Source organism: Phanerochaete carnosa (genome assembly GCF_000300595.1).
Source record: "Phanerochaete carnosa HHB-10118-sp unplaced genomic scaffold PHACAscaffold_7, whole genome shotgun sequence".
Lineage (NCBI taxonomy): Eukaryota > Fungi > Basidiomycota > Agaricomycetes > Polyporales > Phanerochaetaceae > Phanerochaete > Phanerochaete carnosa.
This window is the reverse complement of record NW_006767634.1, coordinates 1226530-1249233: the sequence shown is the minus strand read 5'-3', so window position 1 is coordinate 1249233 and position 22704 is coordinate 1226530. Positions and strand designations below refer to the sequence as shown.

Sequence of the window (22704 nt, the reverse complement as noted above, 5' to 3'; positions counted from 1 at the left end):
TGAATTTAAAGTGCTACCTACGGAGGGTAATGTACACCTGAAGCCCTCTCGTTGCGGTGGTCGGAGTGACGTTCAGGAACATTGTTGAGCGCCTTCTACACTCGCTACGTGAAGGCGCCTACTTGCTGCGTTTAGTGACCAGTGATTCAGGCCCCACCCCGCGCAATATCCCACTCTGCCTCTTCTACACCTATGGCTACTCTCGCTAAACTCACGTCCCTATCGACCCAGACATTATCTCTACTTTTAGAGCGACAGCGACTCCAGAGTCTGTCTGTCAGTGCAAATGGCACCTCGTTGCACCTGCCGCAGATCACACGGAACCTAAACCAGCTGCGGACAGGTGCCTTCGAGCTGGAGGAGAAGGAGGGTGACTCCGAGGCTGTCCGCCTACTGAAGAGCCAGTATGAGCGCATGAGGGGCATGTTGGGGCCTGAAGCGGAGGCGGCTGGCATTCAGAGGTCGGTGTTCGCTCTTCAGAGTGCTGATGCCTGAGACTTAGCTGTAGTCGGCCTGCTGCCGCAGTCTTCAACAGGCACCGCCGGCTACGATGTCTGCTAGCCCTGTTCCACCATCCTCGCCGCATTCGCCGTCCCGTCTGCCGACACCCCCGCCTCCGGCACATGCATCACGCGAAACGCGGTCTGACGAGGTCAACTTCGCACCATATACTGATGACCCTGAAGCTGCATACCCCTCCACACATGAGGTGCTACATACCCAGCGCCAAATGATGGACGAACAAGACGTGCGTCTGGACGAGCTTGCACAGTCCATCGGCCGGCAGCACGGCCTGTCACTGCAGATCAACGACGAGCTGGATGTGCACCACGGCCTGCTTGAGGGGATGGATGAGGAACTGGACCGCACCGGAAGCAGACTCAGCCAGGCTCGGCGAAAGCTCGACAGGGTTGCGCGCGGTGCGAAAGAGAACAGTGCGTTTCTGCTCTCTTACTACCACTTGACGTGCTAACCAAGGCTGCGCAGGTTCGACCGTCATGATCGGCCTGATCATCTTTGTACTCCTCATCCTGATTATTGTATTCAAGACATGACGTCCCTCCGATGACATCCTGCTCGGTCTGTAGAGATATTGCTACACTACTCACGCTAATCTGTATGCTTAGTGTATTACCCTCATCCTTGGATGGCATGAGCGCGGACTGTAGAGCCTCGCTATACCCTTATCACGCTGTAGGACTGCTGCGTCGCACCGCTTTTCCACCTGTCTTTTTCTGCTTTTCGCTGCTCAGGTTCTGTGAGTCTACGACTAGATTTATATGTGCATGTGATTAGCTCTAGGCCGAATCCGAGGCTTTCTCGCTAATGCCTAACGGCGCTTTGCGGGCCGCATTGCGCTACGCCCAAAACAGCGGAAATAACGTCAGCAATGGCCGATGCTTTATTCCGCGACCAATGTCGATACTCACCTCTGTTTCATTTCCCTTCTTTTTCTGCCGTTTTCTTGAGCATCAAACGTTCGTAAGCGCATGGCCTTATGGTGAACGGTCAACTAGAATACGTACTATACTCACGATATCAGGAACGCAGGTAAAGTCATCGTTAAGTAAATTAACGAATATTCATCTCGGGCACTGCTTATCTCCGTATATCAACGGTCACCGGTCTTAGGGCTCTGGTGCTCTGTGAAAGCGCTGCATATAGGGCTGCTAGCGGGTCATAATTGCGTTGCATAGCATGAGCAAGGCGGACGCCGGCCTTAGCACATCCCGGCAGTCTCCTAGAGTGACACTGCTGGAAAATTGACCGCAGGAAGCTGACTGTACGTACGATTGGTAATCTTCAGAAGTCTGGTAGTATATAACATCTGCGTTCTGCTGCAGTATGCTGCAAGATACATCCTCACAGAACGCATCTCTCTTAGCCATGTCTCAGCCAAAGCTCTTCACACCCATCAAGGTCGGCGACGCGACGCTACAGCACCGTGTTGTGATGGCTCCGCTGACGCGTGTCCGCGCGACCAAAGCGCACGTCCCGACGCCGCTCATGGCCGAGTACTACGCACAGCGCGCCAGCACGCCCGGCACACTCATTGTTAGCGAGGGGACCTTCATTGCCCCGCAGGCAGGCGGACATCGACACGTCCCCGGCATCTGGAACGACGAGCAAGTTGCCGGTTGGAAGCGTGTACGTCTGCTTTCACAGTAGCTCGCCGCCCAGGCGCCCATGGCTAATCCGTATCTACAGGTTACGGACGCCGTCCATGCTCAGGGGTCTTACATCTATATGCAGCTGTGGGCCCTCGGGCGGGCAGCCAGTCCAGAAGTCCTCCAGGAGGAAGGCAGATATCCATATGTCTCTGCGTCCGACGTGCAGTTGTCAGGAAAGCCTTTCCCACCGCGTCCTTCTACGAAGGAAGGTGAGCACACTTACAGTGAAGTCTCGGTCTATCTTCACGCCGGACTAATGTCTCTTCCAGAAACCAAAGAGTACATCGAACTCTACGGTGCAGCAGCGAAGAACGCTATCCGCGCAGGTTTTGATGGCGTCGAGCTGCACGGTGCAAACGGCTACCTGATCGACCAGTTTATTCAAGATGTTACAAACACGCGCACAGACGAGTACGGTGGCTCGGTGGAAAACCGAGCGCGGTTCGCACTCGACGCGCTCGACACAGCTGTCAAGGCGATCGGTGAAAGCAAGGTTGGCATTCGGCTCAGTCCATGGGGCACGTTCAACGGTGCGTATAAGCGACGTCGTCGGAGGTAGTACTTGACCCGCTGATGACTGTGGTGCAGGTATGCGTATGGCAGACCCGAAACCCGGTTTCAGCCACCTTGTGTCGGAAATAGCGAGAAGGTGGTCATCGTTGGCATATATTCATCTGGTTGAGCCCCGTGTAGATGGCAGCGACGACAGAGAAGTCCAGGAAGGGGAGGTAAATCTTCTAGTCTGTGACATCTAGATAAACACACGCTAATTGCTCTCTAGTCAAATGACTTCCTGAGGGAGATCTGGGGCCAACGACCGTTCATCAGCGCTGGTGGCTATAATCGCGAACTTGCCTTCAAGGTCGCCGAGACGAAGGGTGACTTAATCGGCGTCGGTAGACTGTTTATCTCGCACGTACGTCTGCAACATACGTTGGTCCTGCGTGGCACTGACTTTTTTTAGCCCGACCTGCCAGTGCTGTGGCAGAAGGATATCCCTGTTGAAAAAGGCAGCCGTTCAACATACTACACACATGAGAGCCCCCAGGGATACACCGATTACCCTTTCGCCGACGGTTCGGTTGCTCCTGAGCGGTTCAAGAAGCTCCCTAACTGAGCGTAGATGCGTAATATATATCTCATATGTCTTGTTTCGACGTTTAAGATAAGAGTAAATATCCTGTATAGATATATCCCGCGTTAATAGTTGCTGCATGTTCTGACCGCTGACTGAGCCCTATATCTCAAAATCCGTCACATCATCAATTCACAAAGTTTACACGGAAGTTATAGCCGTTGATTACCAGTTATACACGACTAACCCGTTGCGCTGCGAACAAATCACCCGCTTTGAGAATAAGAAGAGCGTCGACAAAAATACAAGTCCACAGTGCTACATTTTATGCGGCCTTGACACCACCCCAAGCAACCCTCTGGCCTGAAGGCTTGGGCGCACCATTCGCAGGCGCAGACACGCCGTCGACCTTGGCAGGCTGTGCCGGCTGAGTGGGTCTAGGAGGCACAGGGAGCGGACTGTTCTTGAGGGTGTCGAGAACGCGCTGCGCGTGCTCGTTATTTCTGATGAACCAGCCGGCGTACCGACGGCCGACAGTGGACTCAGCGATGTGAACCATGTTCTGCAATAGGCCGTCAACTAAGATTTGTTTGATCGATAATAGGGAAAGAAGCCTACCTCGTTAATAACGAAGTCCAGGTCGCTGGTCGAGATCATCTCGCCGCCGAGGAGGCCCTTCTGGCTCTCGACACGGCTGACGCTGCGACTCGCCTGCTTCATAACCATCAGCTGCTGCACCATCTCCTCTTCGTCGGCGTCGAGGAAGTTTGCGAGCTTCGTCGCGTTGAGCGAGGTGTACAGTTTCAAGAAGCTACGCAGCGTCGGGGCGGGCGCCTGAGCACGGACATCCGACAGGAAGAGTGAGAGGTGCCGTTGGGCAGGTTCGACCGGTGGGTCCTCGATGTAGCCCTGAAAGAGCTCAGGATCCTCGTAGGGCGGCGGGTTCGCGGAGATGAATTTTGGACAGGAATAGAGGAAGAGCTCCTCGAAGGCCGGAATACCCTCGTCACTATCGAGGCAACTTGGTGAACAAAATTCGCTGCGACACGATAACTTTCATACCCGCGAGACATTTTGGCAAACTGCTCGCCATAGCGCTCCTTGACGATGTTGGAGATGTTGTCGTCCACCCGTGTTGGCGATAGCGCAGTGCAGATCGCGAATAGGGCGTACATACGGTCGGCAGTCTTGTTGATCTGGTCGTACTGATAGCTGCGGGTGTGGTATTGTCTCATCCGGAGGATGAAGTTGAGGATGGAGACGAAGGTTCGAATGGCATCGGGATATCTGCGAAGCATGATATAGCAGAAGCCAACGTAGTAGTAGGTGGTAACATGACAAGCAGTGACACGGGTGAACGGCGACTTCTGGTTGAGCTCGACATTCTCCATGACTTTGAGTGCCAACGTGAAGTCTCCGAGGAGACTGTGGACGCGGAGCAGGCCGATGATACTGAAGTATCCGAGCATGCGGTAAAGAGGGCGGACGCCGAACTCGCCAACAATCTTGCTGATTGATAGGTGGGTTAGCATGAACCAAGAGCTTCGTGATGGACTCACGTAATCTCCTCTTGGCTCTTTCCTTCCTGAAGAGCCACAATGTGCTCGTTAATTTTTGACTTCTGGATGAGCGAGTAGAGGACGTTGAGGACACTGTACGAACTCCAAACCTAAGCCCACGCGATGATTAGTCTAAGATATGGCCAATATTACTGTCTGTGATGGCGTACCTGGCTGGCATCTGCCAATAGTATGAGCTCGTCGTCACTCTTCGACTTGACCTTCAGCCGCCATACGCAGAAGGACTGGAACTGGTAGATAAATTCGTCGATGATGTCCCATAGCCACTGTTCGGGCAGCTCTAAAGGGACAGGGCCGTCGGAGTCTGGATGGAAGTGAGTCGATCGTTGCGATGGAAGAAACAGCTGATTTTGAACTGACTAAGTAGGTAGTTGAACAGCTCACAGCTGTTCTCATATGAGTGAAAGCGATCGTCGATGTCCGGCTGGAGGCGCGAATAGACGTGGCGGTAGTAAAGCTCACGGTAAAGAATCAGAAAAATTTGATCTAATAAACAAAGGGGGAAGATAGGTCATTGGGGAGAATGCATATCGTGCGTGGGGGACACACCATCGTTGACCAATGGCGCAATGACCTCCGCTTCCGGCCATTCATTCTTTGCGTAGTGCTTCTCCGTCAATCTGTTCCATCCGCTCTCATATGCCACGGTAATCTCTGCAAGGTTATTTTCGAGGACCGCTTGGTGGAAATGTAGGATGAACTAGAGACTGGTGTGATTAACACGAGCTGCCTGCAGGGGAAGCCAGTTATCCTTACGCGTTTGACAGCATCGGGGACCTGTGCTAGAGCTGCCTGCTGAGCAACTTGCTGTTGAACAACAAGCAGAGTAGTCTCGTCTATCCGGGGTTGGGCTGCAAGATAGATGGACCTATGAGACGAGGAAATGGATCAGTTTGTTGCCTCGCGTACCGTCGTCGTAGAGCCCGTTTTGACCATAGCTTCCGATAGCAAGATTGAGGTCAACATCGTGAAAATCCTCGTCGAGATCAGCCTCCCAGAGGGCCGTACGTTGCTGAGCCATGGTGAATGTACGGAGAGCTGCACCGTCTGCTGAAATTTCCAAGATGCACCCTTCGTTTAGACGCTTTCCCAGTCACACACAACATCCGCTTTCGGTACTACTGTAGTTCGGCGATCACCGATCAGAAGACCCAAGTCCGTCGAATGTGTCCTAACTGGCAAACGCACTCTGCACACTCATTCTTTCGTCCGAGATATCCTTCAATGAGGCAGCTTTCATGGCCAAGACTCAAACTCAGCAATCATAAGATAGCCTCTACCATCTTTATCTGCGAACCGTGTCAGAAGACAAATGCCGTACGTGACTTCTGCTTGCGACAGCTTGTACATGTTGAAGACTTGTTACACAGGGCAGCCATGTCTGGTCGCGTGGCCTCGCAACTAGTCGCAAACCCCGACCCTCGCGTGAACAGGGTCAGCCTATGTTTGTAGGAGATACGTCTTCTGAAAGAAAGAGGTCTCTCGTCCACGAATTCGACAGAGTGCGTCCTGAAATCCTCTTCTCCCCGACCTACGTTGACGCGGTAGCACAGCTCCCCGAATGGCCCAAGTTACCTCCCGGTATAATTGAGAGACGCGTAAACACCGTTTCCAGGGTTCAGGATGCTGTCCAGGATGCGTTTGGCCGTGAATACAAAGTGAAACCATTTGGCAGTACATGCTACGGCGCGGACACGGTAGACAGTGACATTGATCTGGTTATCATGGTGAGCGCGTTGATTGTAATTGTGTGCACTGTTTTCTCAGAACAAGTAGGACCCGCGTCGTCCAAAAGGCTCTGCACCTGAGAGTCAAAAGCCGACAAGTAAGTCATATTACTGCCTCTTTCTCCTGTTGTAATAGCTGTTGAGAAATAATCTACAGGGATATACAATGTGAGGTGAATAAACACGCTTTGTAGTCATAGTACGAGCTGATTCTTGATATCAGACAGCTCGGCAAAGTGCTATCTAAGGCAGGATTCAAGGTCCACAGCGTGATTCCGTCAGCTGCTGTCCCTATCGGTACGTATAGTATTCTCTTACGGGATCAAGTTTTATGAACATTGTCTACTCTAGTGAAATTCCTTGATCGGCACACAAACCTGGCCTGTGATGTAAATGTAAATGAGCGTTTGGGCTATCGGAATACGCAACTTATCAAGAGGTATTGCATGATTCTACCACTCTTACCTTACGTTATCCTCGCCACCAAGCACTGGGCTGCGGGACATCGCTGGTCATCTAACATCAATAGCTATACTCTGGCTATCATGTCAATCGGCGTTTTCCAGGTGCGTGTCGGTAATGCGCGTACATGATCCATATCTGAACACGGTCTGCAGACCCGCGGAATCCTCCCAAACCTTCAGAAGGCGCCTCTTGATGGGTTGCCTGAAGATACCCTGTCTGTCTACTATGCAAACGTCAAGGGAAAACGCGGAGCCAAGAAGGGAAGCCGCGGATCCAAAGGAAGCCCCGAAGCACAAAGATGCGACACTCGTTTTAATGTCAAAGAGCCAAATTGGCTGCCTCGCTTCTTTGTTAGCTCGCTAGACGATGCTCTCTACATCTGGTACAGGCGCGTATCGGCTTGGAGCATCATTAACGACGGCATCATCACTTACGCTATCTAATAGATACTGGGGCTACGAGCATCCGTACCACGAATGTCTCATCGACATACGACGTGGTGGCCTTGTTCGACGGCGGAAGAAGTGGTCTAGCCTACCTGAATCGCCTGAGCCGAGGTTGGTATCTTTGGAGGGGGAAGACGCCGTCTTGGCCATGCTAAATGAAGCCGAACAAGAGGATGCTGAAGCTGCTGAATTTCCTAGTCCTGAGGAGTTCGACGCGCCACTTGCAACAACGGAGCAGGACGAGCCGACAGGCTGGGTGCGTCAGCCGCTAGTCGTTCGGGATCCTTTCTTGCGCTCAAAGGTAAGCAATCACACTGTCGCTACCTTGAAAAACTGCTTATGGAGGTTGCGTTCAGAATTGTGGTGCTCAAATGAAAGATTTTGCTGTTGCGCTGTTCCAAAACGACTGTCGAAAAGCGGCGGACGCGCTTGAGGTCAAGCTGAAAACCCATCCCTCGTTCGCAGTTCTGAAGGGGCTACCGGCGATCACTGTTGTGTCCCCTCCTTGAGGCCTCCGACTACTCGAATAAGGCGCTCTACATCATACATCGGGCGCTGCGCACGAATAGACTTAAATCTCGATGGAGGTACCCTTCTTATCATATTCTACAAAGTCAGAACACTCTGGAAGGTGTCTTACTCCCAGAAGACCCGTCGAAGTGCGTTGATTTTGATAGCTCGTGTGTTGTTACAACAACCATGTCCCGAAATCAAACACCACCGGGGCACGCAGGACAGCGAGTGACGCACTACGAACGGTGATCCGCGACGGGTTAGTGTCTACCAGTCTCGTAGTCGCTTCTCCACCACATAGACGTCGGTAGCAGCTCGCTAATGTAATATACGCACTGCTGTATAAGACGTACGTGTGGATTCGTGTTTGGGATGACCTTCCAATAAAGCCACGGCAGGCCCGCAGCTGTGATCTCAGAGACCCATGTCTGGAGCTGTCGCAGCGGGTAGCGTGTCCCCGCTCGGGCAGTCTGTGTCAAAGTAGCAGGCGCTCTTTGGCGTGCAGAGAGACGATGTCTACAGTCGTGCGGATTGTACAGACTCGTCTACGGACTACCCAGGACTCACCTTCGGTCATGACGAGTATCTGCAGAGCCTTAATGAGATGCAGTATCTCTTATTAGCATCCAACCGGCGTCGGGTAGAAGTGCAGTACAGGCAAACACCGATCCATGATGCCTGAAGCGGTCGTCCAGACATTCATTAATGGATTCTGGTAGAATACATGAGCCAGAGTGCGGGAAAAGAGCAAGAAGTCCCATGGCCTACCTATTTACATATCTTCATTAACCTTCAGAGGTGTCGCACCCAATATCTGCCATATCGCTTTCCCAATAACACCAACACCATCATTCCTCCACTTCGCACGCTGTCGTGCACTGTCTGCGGTCGCCTGGTCTATCACTCCAGTGGATAATCGGACATCGATGATTTTCCTGACTATGTTCTCAGTGAATTCCGGGTGTCCCTGGACCGTGAATATTTGGATGTCCTTAGGAGTCCGCGATAATGCACCAGGAGCGTAACGGACGAAGCCCTGGTTCTTGCATATGGGCGACGACGCTAGGAGCTCACAACATGCGGGAACTTCAGGTATGTGGTCGCGGTGCATTTGTTGAATATTCTGTTGTGTTTACGCGACCATCTAATCAACAAACCGGTCGCATAGTCAGTGCGGTAAAAAAGCGCACCAGTTCATGAAGCCCGCCGAACAGCTCCTTACTTGTCTCGGTGAGTTGTATTGGAATAGGGCCCACCTCCCAAATCCCACCGTTAGGAACACAGTCTTCACCAAGCGCACGCCCAATAATTTGGTGTCCGAAACAGATACCTGTAGGGTGAAAGTCAATACAAGAACGTCGAATATGATCAGCTATTATTCCATCGATGCTGAACGAAGGAAAGTCATCTCATGTAGTATAGCGTACACATACCGATAAGCTTCACATTAGGCTTCGTCTCGGCAACTGACGCAATGTATGCCACAAGCTGGTTGATCCATTCAAGATTTTCATATGCAGATGCCGCTGTGCAAGGCTGGCTTAGCTCCCACAAGGTTTAGAGAATCAAGGAGACTCGACAGACCGGACCCAGTCATGACAATCGCGCTGTATCGGTCGATGTCTTCTGGGTACTCCATCTTGTTTCGTACATCATACGAGTCCATGGTATAGCTGACGCCTTTTGGGCAAGACGATTGGAAGAGCTCGTTGAATATCTTTGTGTAGTCGCCATCTTCTTCTAGGACAGGTTGTATTGGTGTGTCACACAAGAAGAGAGCAAGGCAGGTGGGGGACGACATGATATTGAGGTCGAGGCTCGGGAGCAAAGGGTTTAAAATCTTATCTTATCGTTTTATTTCCGTGGCGCTTATCTAATAGTTTGATGTCAACGACTCAACCTGATTCGGCAAGGACCGATGTTGATGCAGATGACCGACAATTCAGGCTGCTCACAACGGTCGGATTGACCAACGTCGTCGCCCGTGTTCGTGTCAATTCCATATATCCCACACAACTGATATATCTTGAACACGTCAGAAGCAGGAACTCGCCGATCCTTGTCCGGTCGGTCTGTCAACCAGTAGGCCAAACCTTGGAACAATACACCTATCTGTGAGTATCTGGATCCCCACCGGAAGCCCAAAGACTATGCAGATATTTTTCGCTGTCACGAGACGCTACAGGGCAGGACAAATGTTCTGCCTAGTGAAGTACAGAGCTCTGCGATGTCAAAGCAGCTACCGGGCTACCGGGCTACTCGCTGATCTGGCAGCCTGACGGCTGAACTTTCACTAGCCTGAGCAACTAGCGCATGGCATAGGTTGCCCTGCATGAAGTGGACCCGCTAGTCTCTTACTAGCTGCGGAGCGTGGTCCAAAATTTGCTGTGAAGTGACGATAAGAGGTGGGCTACTGCTCGTGCTTATCTCCACGGGACCATCTCCCACGGAGAAAATACTGGTATGCGCGATAAGCAGGCGCGGATATAGATGCACCAGGGTCATCAAATCTTCTGTCAGCGATGTTCGACTCAGAACGATGGATAGACTCCCTCGCCAATCCATATAAGAGTACCTCCTGGTGTCCCGCGAGACGAAGACGCTCCTCCACCCTTCAGAGGCTTGAGAATCTGCGACTCGCCAAGGATGTCTACCGACACAAATGAACCAGTGCTTCCTCAAGGCGCAGGTTATGGAGTTGGTGGGTATTCAGATAGCTGACGCGGAACGAGAGGCTAACACACGCATGTAGTTGTTGGTATGCCACTCGCATAGCTCTCAAACGAACGTCCGTCTTGACTTAGCGAAGGAATTGGACTCTTTTTCAGTGCATTTATGCTTGTGCTCACTGCGGTCCAAGCGCGGTACACAGGTTTCTCGCCGAAGAGCTCTGAAGAATTCAACAGCGCTTCACGCAGCGTAAAGCCGGGACTTATTGCCTCAGGCATCGTCTCGGCCTGGACATGGGCAGCAACCTTGGTACTTACTTTCTTCTCGCCATACATCTACCTGTTGAGAATATTCGTTTAGCTTCAATCGAGCGCGGTAGCTTATAAATACGGCATTTCCGGTCCATGGTGGTATGGTGCTGGAGCCACTGTTCAAGTACTCCTATTCGCTCAAGTGAGTCCCAAGCTTAATTTTTGCTTCGAGAGAGACAAGAGCATCCCTACCTCTGTAGCTGGCGGCAAAGCTCAAGATGAATGCTCCTCGTGCGCATACATGGCTCGAAATTGTCGCAGCACGCTGGGGCACGTTCGCACATTTGGTCTTCATGTTCTTCGGGTTTGTGCTTACGTATTGACAGCTGGAGGATAGTGACATATTGACACCGACGTAGGCTTGCGACCAACGTTATTGTATCTTCTATGCTTATTCTCGGCGGTTCCGCAACTGTGACGAGCTTGACAGGAATGAACACAATTGCGGTAGGTCATTGTTTGATGCTACTAGTCATCCACCTGACGGGTTCGCAGGCATGCTTCCTGATTCCTTTGGGAGTGTCCATTTACGTCGTAGTTGGCGGTATGCGCGCTACTCTTCTTTGCGATTAGTAAGCACAGACCCTCGATAAACCTGTTCTCGGTATTGACGGACTGAGTCTAGCACACACACCACTGTCCTCTTCATCATCATCTTCATTTTTATCTTCACAGTGTACAGCACATCTCCCAAAATCGGCTCTATCTCTGCCATGCACGATCTTCTTGCGAAGGCCTCCGCGGAGGCTCCAGTTTCGGGCAATGCCCACGGGTCATACTTGACCATCCGGTCGAAAAACGGCCTGATATTTGGCGTCATCAACGTCATTGGCAACTTCGCAACTGTTTTCCAGGACCAGGCGGTAAATGCCTGCTGCAATTGATTTGCCGTACCCATCTAACTGTCTGGTTTAGTACTGGCAGCGTGCGATTGCCAGTCGTCCCGCATCATGTGTGAAGGCCTACCTTCTCGGTGGACTTGCATGGTAAAATGCTCGAACGGCTTCACTACTGAGATGCTCATACTGTTCGTTGTGCAGGTTCGCCATCCCCTTCATGTTCTCCACCACTCTCGGCCTCTCTGCCGTCGCGTTGCGCGGCGATCCTGCCATGCGCACTCTCAGTCCGGCAGATATCTCCGCTGGTCTTCCTGCCCCTGCCGCTGCCGCTGCTCTGCTTGGCCAAGGTGGCGCCGCGACACTACTCGTCTTGCTCTTCCTTGCGGTTACTAGCGCAACAAGTGCGGAGCTGATCGCTGTGAGCAGTATCTTGACGTTTGATGTGTACAAGGTGCGAGCCGCGTAGATTCTGTTGTGTGAGTGGATTGAGGTATTGAAGAGACTTCGCCAGAAATACATCAACTCTGACGCCACTGAGAGCCAAATTCTTAGGGTATCACACGCGATGGTTGCCTGTTTCGCTATCGTCATGGGTCTTCTTGGTCTTATTTTCTTCTACATCGGCATTTCTATGGGCTGGCTCTACGTACGTGTACCCCTGTGTCCCTTAAGTCGAGCCACTCCTAACTCCGCGCTATGCATGCAGGAATTCATGGGAGTCGTTCTCGGTTCGGCAGTCGTGCCCATCGCACTCTGCGTGTGCTGGAAGAAAGCAAATAAGTGGGGCTGTATCATTGGTTCTCTCGCTGGCTTCTTCGCTGGTCTTATCGCCTGGCTTGTCACGACATCGAGTCTCAACGGCGGGTCTCTTACAGTAACGGTTAGTACTAGTATTTCTGTATGTTCGAAAGCATCACGCTAATAATTCTACGCAGACAACCGGTGGCGACCTCGAGATGCTCGCAGGTAACTTAGCCTCGATTGGTGTTGGCGGTATCATCGCCATGGTATCATCCATCTTCGTATGCTAGCGACTCTTCGATCCATCTTCAATATCCTGACCCGTATCATAGTGGCCAGAAGACTTCAACTTTGACATTACACGCGCAATTAACCAGCCTGCTACGTTGGTTGAAAAGCCTAGCGGCAGCCCCAAATCTGCGTCTGTCGACATGGACGAGAAGGAGAAGCGCGACAGCCTCTCAGCGGAGGTCATGTCTATCCGACTACCCGAGGACAACGAACTCGATCCAGCGAAGCTGCAGAAGGCATTCAGGTTCGCTGCATGGTCGTCGATCATTCTCGTGAGTGCCTGTCAGGCTATTAGCAACTTGTGAGACTGATGTGGGTGGTGTTACAGCTTGTTGTGATGCTCCTCATTATCCCGCTGCCGTTGTTCTTCGCTCAGACCGTCTTCGGCAAGCGAGGCCTGGCGGCCTGGGTCGTGATTGGTATAATCTGGGCGTTTGCGTCTGCGTTAACGGTGATCTTGTACCCGCTGTACGAGAGCAGGAGGGAGCTGGCGATGATAATTAGGGGCCTGGTAAAGGTCCGTTCGTCCGCACTGCGAATATTGCTCGTTTTGCGTATGCTGACTTACGATAAGGATGTCTTCGCACCCGGAAGTGGCAAGTATGAAGAAGCAGGGTCATCTATTTCCAATGCATGAGAGTCTACAAGATTTTACAATATTAATTCGACCGTGTATACATCGATAACAATGCGGGCTACCAGAGAGTCTATCGGGAGGACGCGGTACTTTCATAGTTTCAACGGGGGAGGCTCCTCAAGTCCACCATGATCCAGTTGCTCGAGCTCCTCCTGGTAGAATCGTGCCAGGAATGCCTCATCTGAACAGAACTGCTGCAGCTTCTTGCGGAGCTCCTCTGCCGCAGTGCCAGGGTGCTGCAGCTTGAGCGTCGCGCCGACCTTTCCTGCGCCTATGAGGCGATTCGTGAGGAAGAGGAACCCGTCGGTGCCGCCAATGACCTGCACGAACGCGACGCCAGAGCGATGGACCCACTGCGAGTATCGGTATGGTAACCGCCGATACGAGTACACAACATCGACAGTGTCAGGGTATGCGCTACCGGCCTCGATATCGAGTACGAAGCCGAGCTTGCGGAGCAGCTGCGTCTCGAAGTAGATTTGCACAGGCGTACCCTCAGGCAGCCGCTCAAAGCTCGGCACCACAGGGGGCGCGAGGGCCATAGCAAGAGGGAAGCATGACTGAAACGGGTTGTGCTCGCGGATGTCGCTGATCTGGCTGACATAGGCTTCGACGAGTCTTAGGCCATATCGCTCGATGGTACGACTCCATTGTCGCAGGATGTCGTCGATACACCGCGCTGTTGCACCGAGCCACTGCAGCTCAAAGTGGAAGCATGTCGTTGGGTTATGCATGATGTCGTGGTGTAGCACAACACATTCAGACTGATCGCTCCTCTATATACACAGAGCACTTTGATTAAGGAGGGATCTTCACACGTAGCAGTATATGTGCTTACCTTGTTGGGGTCGATGTCAATAACCATGGACTGACTCATTATCAGCTTCTTCCTGAATATCTTCCCTGGAACAGACTTGATGTAGCTCGCGCCAATTCCAGACCTCGAACTTGTATCTTCCGATGGGGCGTGTCTGGATGATCTGCCGAACCATCCTCCGCGTGGTGTCATTGGAATGAGGTACTCCCCGCGTAACACGTAGAAGTAATGTCTACGACAATGTATCAGCATCTTCCTTGGGATGATACTTGTACTACATACCCGTCCAAGAATCCGTGGGTCCCACGACAATGATCAAAAAGCCCCTGGTCTTGCAGCTTTGCACCCCATTCCGTCGCCTGCTCTCGAGTCGGTACATCGCGAAATTCTCTGACGAGCCACGAAACCATATCTGTACCGGTGAAGGAATTAGGGTAGGTGATTCCGTGCCACTTGCGGTCCTTGACAGGCACGCCATCCTCCTCTCGCATTGCCTTCGCAACTGCCTGCAGAGACATATCACTGATATCACGCTCGCTCTTGACTTTCTTCCTCAGCGGCCCTGCGGCATGTATCTCGTCAAGTTGAGACATCAGCGCCTCGTCAAGCACACATTGCGTGGGACTCATATCGGTCGGGAGGAAGCGTGCGGGAGGATACTGCTTCCCCTTTTCGTCCGGAGGCACCCATCTCACTTTGGAGAAGAGCTCTGCGAGCTTGTCCATGCCCAGCAGCCGGATTTCCTCGTCGTTGAGCTTTTCACCCAAAGGACCAACGCTGGTCAGGGGTGGCTCGTCCGTAGGGATGACAACGAAGCGGGTGCGCCAGTACCGCAGCGACTCGTTGAATTGATTCTCGTAGCCAGAAGCTAGCATGTCCAAGCTGCGTAATAGCCAATGAGCAGGGTTTGTCGGTTGCAAACATCTTGACAGCGCACCGATTCCATCCATAGTTCTCTAGTCCGCGCATTACGAATGACGTCTTGAGTTCCGTGTAGCCCACGCCCAGCTTAGGCCAAATGAGACACTGATAGTCATACGGCATCAGTCTTGGCACCCTCTTCACGTACCGCCTCACTTGTATGGAGTCTCCGCTATACGCAATGCGGTGGATCTCGTTACTCATGCTAAGATATACTGGTTCACTCGCGTTCTTCAATGCGTCTGGGGCGCCCTGGAGTTTAGGTGTCTCTTCGTCTGACGCAGTATATGACGACGCCGTACGACGAAGGGTGCCGACGCCACATTCCACATCCTTCGGCAATGATAACGGGGAAAGGACGAACTGAAACCCTTGCACAAGCCGCAGTGCAACCATGGCCCGCATGACCACCTGCGCCCACGCTCTCCTGACAACATCGGGGCTGTTGCCGTTCATTACGAGTGGGCGTATGAAGAAGCTTCGCATCTCTGGCGGATCGACGACAAAGTCGTACGGAGAGACGATATATTGACCTTCCAGCTCGCTTGACCGCGGGAAGTACTCTGTCGTCAGAGGAAGCGAAGCAGGCATGATCATTGATCTCCATTTGATGTCGTGCTTCGAGAGAGGGACGGGGAAGATGTGTTCGAACCTCCGCGCCAGAGCACTTTGCGCTGAAGGTACAGGTGCAGACGGCTTCGAAGGGTTGGTGCGAGCAACCGTATGAGAAGCAGAGAATCCTAGAGGTGGGTGCACAGAGGAAAGCGTTCCACTTCGGCGCTTCATGGCCCCATTGTACAAGGGATTATCTGAGTCTCGAGGCGGCGTTTGGTTCAATGGCGACTGTCGTGTGAGTGAACGGCTCTGCGGGGTTACAAGACCGTCTTCATCATGAGGTATCGTCCTGCTCAAGCCCGAGCGGCCGACCGTGGCGCTCTTGATCGCTACTGGTTTAGGAGAACGCTGTGCGAAGGGCGGCTGCGGGCCTTGAAGCTGCTGCGCCGCACTGGGTTTAGGTGTCTGTGACTGGAGCCAGGAAGACTGAGATGATGCGCGAGAACGCGCCGATCCTTTTGTTTGCGCATGTACCTGGGATGTCGAAGCGATGGGAGCGGATGATAGAGGCGAAGGAGTGGACGGGCTAGTCAGTCCTGCCGACGCACTTACTGCTGACGTTTCGGGCTGACTGATACCGCTGCGAGAGAATGCATTCCAGAGCCAAGAGGGTGCAAACCTGGATGTTGTCGAACTCGTTTTCTGCAAGGCCGGTCGTGACAGGTGTGCAGGCGCGCTGCGAGTGCTGCCGACTTTGGTACTTGAGGTTGCAGCAGAGAGTGTCGATGCATTAGATCGTGTAGATCTCACAGAGAGGACCGAAGATTGGGAAGGCGATGTGCTCAGCAAGTTCGCGTTGCCTGTGATAGACGGACTTGCACTGATGGCGAGGTCTTTTGCACCCTCTGAATCGTCAGCTGGCTTAGGCGCAGAGGGGACGGCTGGTAGCGGCGCAGAGCCCTGTAGGGGGCTCTCTTGGATCGTTGCAATCTTTGATCCCGTGCGATTTGAAAGTGATCGCTTCAACCCTCCGGCACCCTCAAGTCTGTATGAGCTTGACCCCTCGCTGGACAGTGAGACTATTGAGCCTCTTTGTATCACTGGACTAGCGACGTGCATCGTAGGGGGCTGATAGACCGCGAAGGCATCCATGTCAAATTTGTCAGCTTCCGCCTTAGTGAGGCGCTTGTCGTTGTTCATTGTGGTCGGAGAGATTGTTCCGGTAGCAGCACCGAGAGTATCAAAGCTCGCATGCATAGATCTCAGCTGAGGTGTACGCGACGAGCCAAAGCCAGAATCAGGAAGATACGGCAGCTCAATGCTCGAAAGTACGTCGTGGTCCAACAAGCCAAGCATTTCGATCTCGTGCATCTTCGCACGGGCAACGAACCTAAGGCTCATCATGAGAACTCTTTAATCTGTAGACAAGTAAGGAGAGACTCGCCTATCTTCTCGGAAAGGCAGGTCCATTTGTGGGTCCCAAAACGAGACAGACAACCAAAACGGCTCCCACCAGAACGTAGCCATCTTTTTTGTGCCATCGTGTTTCTCGTCATCAGGACCCCAGAGAGCGTCGAGGGTTCGCGATCCTGTCCCTGGCCCGCTAGTCGGTTCCGGCTCATAGTCTCTGAAAGCGAATATGGGACTCTGGTGCAGAGGCGGCTTCGTTAACGACACAAGATCCAGCGCGAACCCTTGATCGAGTAAACGAGCGGTCGTCAAGCGCAGCAGAGGCTTGTTTACGCGGAAATAACCTGTACCTGGTGTTATGACAATTGTCGCCGAGCCCGTGAGAGATAGCGAGCGGTCGATATAATGTGTTTCGATGGGATTAAGGGAGAGATTCAAGGCCTCAAGAATAGGGCCGTCATGCGCGTAGGATAGTTGACCAACGAGGCGAACATTGTCTGTTGCTTGCGTCCCATCATCTCCGTCACCGGCGGTATTGACCTGAGATCGTGAGTCCGAGCAACTGAGGCTGGCCCGGTGATAGTGATGTGCCAGCAGGATATCTCTCTGGAATGCCCAAAACGAGTCCTTGAGACTAACCAGAGTGGGTTTCCAGTCGTACACGACTTCTAGATCTGTTATGACCTTGAAGAAATCCTTGTACCGCCTGCCGTCGTCATCCGTGCGCAAAGGGCCTGCCGCATATTCGACTTCGCTCTCGTCGTAAAAGACGCGTGAAATCAGCACTATAGTGGCTATATGAGTCGTTCCCGCCTCACGCCACTTTGCGAAGAGGGTTGGGAGGAAGGAGTGGACAATCTTTTCGTTGTACCGTTCGCCGTCACCTGCAAATTCCCAAAGCTCCCGACAGACTTGGATAAAAATGGTAGCTCGTGCAGAGAGCGAACGGTACACAAGCTTTGTCCGGGAGGTAATATATGCTGTTGAGACCTGTAAGGATTGAGCTGTGCTTCCTATACTAGTCAGGCTAGCCTTAGCGTAGCAAGCGCACCTTCTTTCCGGTAATGTACACAGCGTTCACGCGAGCTGTTACGACACCGATAAAGAATAGCTCTTGATCAACAAACACGCTCTGTCCTACAAGATGCTGGCCCATTCTCCACATCTCATTCCGACCAAGGTACTGGTCCTGAAATGTGAGCTCGACATAGTCAGCGCACCATTCGTCTTTCTCAACCTGTAAAAACACGATAAAATACATCCCATAGAGCTAGGCTGCACACGTATTCACCTTCGTTAACAAAACTTCACCATTGTTCCTGAGACCGAGCTTCTCCGCCATAGGCCTAGGGATGGATATCTGACCTCACCAATCGTTCATGCTCCTTGGTGCATTCTCAAACAGATGTGTGATGTACCTGCAGCTGATGTTTGATTGGCTCATCGGGCTTTGGCACCTGAAACAATGCCCTATGCCCTGAACCCTGTTCTGGAGATTGTGCACAGAGCTGGAGGAGATCGCCTTCTTGGACACCAGGCCACCAGACATGGTTCAAAATTACCGAGGGAGAATCTTTGGGATCGTGAACCCATATCGTTAGGACCTTGGAATCTCCCGTTCTGAGGGGTATCGCTGGGACTACTGGTGTTGATACTGAGGACGTCGACTTGAGTACGGATTGAACAGTGTTAGAACGCTTTCGACCATACTGGGTCGGCTGCTGAGATTCAGAGCGAGAGGTCATCAAGCTAAACAGCTCGAAATCATAACAACGCGAAGCAAGCGGTCTGTCAGCTGCTTAGCTGAGCCTTGTCACTATATAACAATAATAGGAAAACCTCTGTAGGCCCGTTTAGCTCAGTGGTAGAGCGCGCCACTTGTATTCTCAAATGCAATGGTGAGGTCAGTCGTTCAATCCGGCTAATGGGCATAGTCTTTTTTCGTTTTTGTTTTATGCCTTCAAAAAACGGACTGTTCGAGCCGCTTTCGGTGTACGCGCAGCCCCGAATGGCCTATAATTGTCTTGGGCATGTTGAGTATTATAGCGGGTGTTAGGTTAGAACACTCAGGGTTCATCGGAAGTCGGGATGATAATCGTGGTTATCTCGAGCAATCTAAGTTCCACTCTCCCCTTTTTATCCGGGAACACTTCCAATTCGTCGAATGCTCCTCGCTGCACCTCGAGTCAGCTGCAGCACTCTCCTTCGACGCACCTGCCATCCCTCATCGCTCCCTCGTTCCTTTGCAGCGTCGTTTTGTACGCCCTCGGTCACGGCATTTCCGTACGGAGGAGATGGCTACAACTGTGCACAAAACCGCATTTCCCTTCGACAAGGCCAGGCTGGAGGCCCTGCTCCTAAGAAGGTTCTTTTATGCCCCCGCTTTTGAGATCTACCGAGGTGCGTACAACCAAATTGTAACTGGGTTGGTAAACACGATTCTGGCTTAGTGTCCAGCTGAGTGTGGCTCCCCACCTTGAAGTTTTGCTTTGAATGCAGCTCACGCGATGTCTAATGGTTCTAACACAGGTGTCGCTGGTCTGTACGACTATGGTCCTCCGGGCTCTTCCCTGCAAGCCAACATCATTAATGAATGGAGGAAGCATTTTATAATCGAGGAGGGAATGCTGGAAATTGACACTACAATCCTAACCCCAGCTCCTGTCTTTGAGACATCCGGTCACGTCGCTCGTTTTGCAGATTGGATGGTGAAGGACACAAAAACTGGCGATGTACTGCGTGCGGACCATCTCGTCAAGAACGTACTCGAGGCCAGACTCGCTGGTGACAAGGAGGCCAGAGGCATTGCTGCTGAGCCCAAGGAGGAGGATGCGCTGAAGAGACAGCCCAAGCGTAAAGATAAGGCTGCAAAGGTTGCACCCGTGAGGGTGGCTGACGAAGTTGTTGCTGAATACGAGCGCATACTTGCTCAGGTGAGTGGCAAATTTGAAACAAGATACTCATCTCGCCTCACGTCTTTTATCTCGTCTGAATAGATCGACAACTACTCTGGCCCAGAACTTGGTCAGCTGTGCCGGGATCACAAGATTGTGAACCCAGAGACAGGCAATGAAGTCACCGAGCCACAGCCCTTCAACCTCATGTTCACGACCAGCATCGGCCCCACCGGTCAACACCCAGGGCAAGTTGCCGAGCACTGCCTTATCTCCTTCACATGGAAAGTTGACAATCTCGCTGCCTTTCTGTAGCTACCTCCGGCCAGAGACCGCCCAGGGCCACTTCGTGAACTTCCAACGCCTGCTCGAATTCAATAACGGACGTGTGCCTTTCGCGTCTGCTCAGATCGGTCGCTCATTCCGTAATGAAATTTCGCCTCGCGCAGGCCTACTTCGCGTCCGGGAGTTCACTATGGCCGAAATCGAGCACTTCGTTGACCCAGAGGACAAGCGTCATGAGCGCTTCTCTGAGTTGCGCGACATTGAGCTTAACTTGCTCGACCGACACACGCAAGCCGCCGGCTCCTCCGTCCCCAAGCGCATGACAGTTGGTGAGGCCGTTGAGAAGGGCGTCATCGCAAACGAGACGCTCGGCTACTTCGTTGCACGTATCTATCTGTTCCTCGCCAAGATCGGAGTCAACCCCAAGCGACTACGTTTCCGTCAGCACATGGCTAATGAGATGGCCCACTACGCCACGGACTGCTGGGACGCTGAGATCGAGAACTCGACTGGTTGGACGGAATGTGTGGGCTGCGCAGACCGTGCTGCGTACGATCTCTCCGTGCACGCGAAGCGCACGGGTGCTCCTCTTGTTGTTCGCGAAGCCCTGAAGGAGCCTATTGTGACCGAGAAGGAGGTTCCTGAATTCAACAAGAAGCTCATGGGCAAGACCTTCGGCAAGGACTTGCCTGTTGTCACCCAAGTGGTCTCGACCATGTCCGAGGAGGAGCTGATCAAGCTCAAGGGCCAGCTAGCGCAGGGGTGCGTCTTTTCTCTCCTACCCTGATGCGGCTTCCGTGTATCTATGGTGGCTCGTGCTAACCGAAACCTTTTTTCCATCGTTGTGTGCACAGCGAGGCCGTCATCATTTCCCCAGATGGCAGAAAATTCAAACTCACGCCCGAAATCCTAACCATTGAGAGGCAGACATTGAAACAGTCTAGTAAGTCCCTTACTGGAACACCGCGGCTGTCAGTCATCTGACATGCTTTCTGCCTTGCCCAGTCCGCGAGTTTACACCAAACGTCATCGAGCCTTCCTTCGGTCTCGGCCGCATCCTCTATACCCTCCTTGAACACAGCTTCTGGAGTCGAGAACAGGACGCCGACCGTGGTGTGAGTACTCAGCCTGCTTCTCAGGGCGGAAACGGTGTTGACATGCGGCCATGTGCTTCCGCCCGGTCTGCGTTCTAGGTCCTCTCGCTGCCGGTCATTGTCGCCCCCACCAAAGTCCTAATCGTCCCCCTGAGCACGAAGAAGTTTGACGAGCTCGTTCAGGAAGTCTGTGAGTCAATCAGTCCGCTGTGCTCGTTGCCCCTTACCCCACAATTTTCCCCGCTCACACGACACTGCATTTTCTAACACGCTATTGCTCATCTCCGCAGCCAGCAAACTCCGCAAAGCGGGCGTGTTCTCGCGCGTAGACGACTCGAACCAGTCCATCGGCAGGCGCTACGCCCGCAATGACGAGTTGGGCACGCCGTTCGGCCTGACTCTCGACTTTGCTTGTAAGCGGGGCTGGTCATGCGACCATGAATTCTCACTGAACGCTCTTGTGGCCTTGCAGCGGTGCAGCATCGCACGATGACGCTTCGGTGAGTTGCTCGGCAAGCGACTTCTGTCTTGAGTGCTACCGCGCGGTCATCTGCTCGTCTCCTCGCATCCCCATTGATTCCAAGCCTGGTTTAGCTACCGCCGGCACCGGGTGTTCCCAGGCTTCCCGTGCCTTTTCCTCCATAGACCTCGCACGCATTCGCTCGTGTGACGACCGGCTGGCGAACTGACACTGACGCTTTTTTTGGTTTCTGACAGGGAGCGCGACACGACGGAGCAGCTCATCGGGAACATCGAAGAGGTGATCGCGGTCGTCATCGACCTCTGCAACGGCATGATCGAGTGGGCCGAGGCGTGCCAGCGGTTGCCGCGGTACACTGGCACGCAGAACGTCGAGTGAAGCAGGGGCCCGTCTGGCCCTCGTCGAGGGGCACCCCCGCTGACGTAGTTGTATGAGTGTGTGGTCCGCGACGATCGCTTCAGTTATATTGACGAAGCTTGGACGCCCTAGACCGTGACCACGGGAACGTCATCCGCACGGGCGGCTGTCAAGAGGGTGCTGCTGCTGTTGTTGCGCGGGTCTGCTGGTTCTCTCACGGAACGGTCTCGTCTCTGTCATCGGGCATGTATTATTATTACCAAAACCTGTTGAAAAATGCCATGGCGTCTGCGGACATACATAGCACGTCGTGCTCTGGCAGCAATTGTCGTTGTAAATGCAACGCAGCGGCGCTCGCGGTCTGCCGCCCCACGAGCGCAATTTCCGTGTCATTCTTCTCCCCGGGTTTTACGCCATCCTGATC

The 22704-nt window shown here is 52.9% G+C and overlaps 8 protein-coding genes and 1 non-coding gene across 9 annotated transcripts; 6 read left to right on the top strand and 3 right to left on the bottom strand.

Annotated features, from left to right (window-relative positions):
- The first annotated feature begins 147 nt into the window (after positions 1–147).
- On the top strand, positions 148–1343 carry PHACADRAFT_210994 (uncharacterized protein). The gene is made up of 3 exons (XM_007397925.1): positions 148–461; positions 526–935; positions 988–1343. Exons 1-3 carry the CDS (start codon positions 193–195, stop codon positions 1053–1055), a joined length of 747 nt encoding a protein of 248 aa, XP_007397987.1. The 5' UTR covers positions 148–192; the 3' UTR covers positions 1056–1343.
- Positions 1344–1887: 544 nt separating this feature from the next.
- PHACADRAFT_98495 (uncharacterized protein) lies at positions 1888–3288 on the top strand (the record flags this gene model as incomplete). Its single annotated transcript, XM_007397924.1, has 6 exons — positions 1888–2148; positions 2209–2380; positions 2441–2701; positions 2760–2899; positions 2953–3087; positions 3136–3288. 6 exons carry the CDS (start codon positions 1888–1890, stop codon positions 3286–3288), a joined length of 1122 nt encoding a protein of 373 aa, XP_007397986.1.
- A 138-nt stretch (positions 3289–3426) lies between these two features.
- Positions 3427–5858, bottom strand: PHACADRAFT_259556 (uncharacterized protein). Its single transcript, XM_007397923.1, has 9 exons — positions 5736–5858; positions 5583–5677; positions 5376–5526; positions 5187–5312; positions 4976–5130; positions 4806–4915; positions 4309–4755; positions 3865–4255; positions 3427–3808 (listed from the first exon to the last, which is right to left on the bottom strand). The coding sequence occupies exons 1-9, from the start codon at positions 5845–5847 to the stop codon at positions 3572–3574; spliced, it is 1824 nt and encodes a 607-aa protein (XP_007397985.1). The 5' UTR covers positions 5848–5858; the 3' UTR covers positions 3427–3571.
- Positions 5859–6015: 157 nt separating this feature from the next.
- PHACADRAFT_185987 (uncharacterized protein) lies at positions 6016–8372 on the top strand. Its single transcript, XM_007397922.1, has 10 exons — positions 6016–6143; positions 6197–6328; positions 6380–6553; positions 6603–6651; positions 6711–6726; positions 6777–6850; positions 6905–7119; positions 7171–7406; positions 7465–7765; positions 7821–8372. Exons 1-10 carry the CDS (start codon positions 6051–6053, stop codon positions 7971–7973), a joined length of 1443 nt encoding a protein of 480 aa, XP_007397984.1. The 5' UTR covers positions 6016–6050; the 3' UTR covers positions 7974–8372.
- A 263-nt stretch (positions 8373–8635) lies between these two features.
- Positions 8636–9656, bottom strand: PHACADRAFT_259553 (uncharacterized protein). The gene is made up of 5 exons (XM_007397921.1): positions 9562–9656; positions 9411–9503; positions 9168–9307; positions 8746–9100; positions 8636–8689 (listed from the first exon to the last, which is right to left on the bottom strand). Exons 1-4 carry the CDS (start codon positions 9641–9643, stop codon positions 8750–8752), a joined length of 666 nt encoding a protein of 221 aa, XP_007397983.1. The 5' UTR covers positions 9644–9656; the 3' UTR covers positions 8636–8689; positions 8746–8749.
- Positions 9657–10623: 967 nt separating this feature from the next.
- Positions 10624–13466, top strand: PHACADRAFT_197719 (uncharacterized protein; the record flags this gene model as incomplete). Its single annotated transcript, XM_007397920.1, has 16 exons — positions 10624–10678; positions 10730–10735; positions 10787–10956; positions 11008–11100; positions 11159–11262; positions 11318–11405; positions 11454–11530; positions 11584–11821; positions 11874–11944; positions 11999–12248; positions 12309–12443; positions 12504–12677; positions 12733–12819; positions 12871–13101; positions 13158–13346; positions 13404–13466. 16 exons carry the CDS (start codon positions 10624–10626, stop codon positions 13464–13466), a joined length of 2031 nt encoding a protein of 676 aa, XP_007397982.1.
- On the bottom strand, positions 13359–18914 carry PHACADRAFT_185984 (uncharacterized protein; the record flags this gene model as incomplete). The annotated part of the gene is made up of 8 exons (XM_007397919.1): positions 13359–14242; positions 14305–14515; positions 14566–15165; positions 15221–17149; positions 17204–18159; positions 18221–18406; positions 18461–18529; positions 18588–18914. The coding sequence occupies 8 exons, from the start codon at positions 18912–18914 to the stop codon at positions 13559–13561; spliced, it is 4962 nt and encodes a 1653-aa protein (XP_007397981.1). The 3' UTR covers positions 13359–13558.
- Positions 18915–19016: 102 nt separating this feature from the next.
- PHACADRAFT_t109 lies at positions 19017–19100 on the top strand. The gene has a single exon. It is a non-coding gene; the product is annotated as a tRNA-Thr (tRNA).
- Positions 19101–19419: 319 nt separating this feature from the next.
- Positions 19420–22704, top strand: PHACADRAFT_124831 (uncharacterized protein). The gene is made up of 11 exons (XM_007397918.1): positions 19420–19569; positions 19699–20102; positions 20166–20311; positions 20379–21110; positions 21203–21291; positions 21354–21463; positions 21542–21632; positions 21733–21855; positions 21915–21942; positions 22160–22357; positions 22413–22704. Exons 1-10 carry the CDS (start codon positions 19464–19466, stop codon positions 22299–22301), a joined length of 1971 nt encoding a protein of 656 aa, XP_007397980.1. The 5' UTR covers positions 19420–19463; the 3' UTR covers positions 22302–22357; positions 22413–22704.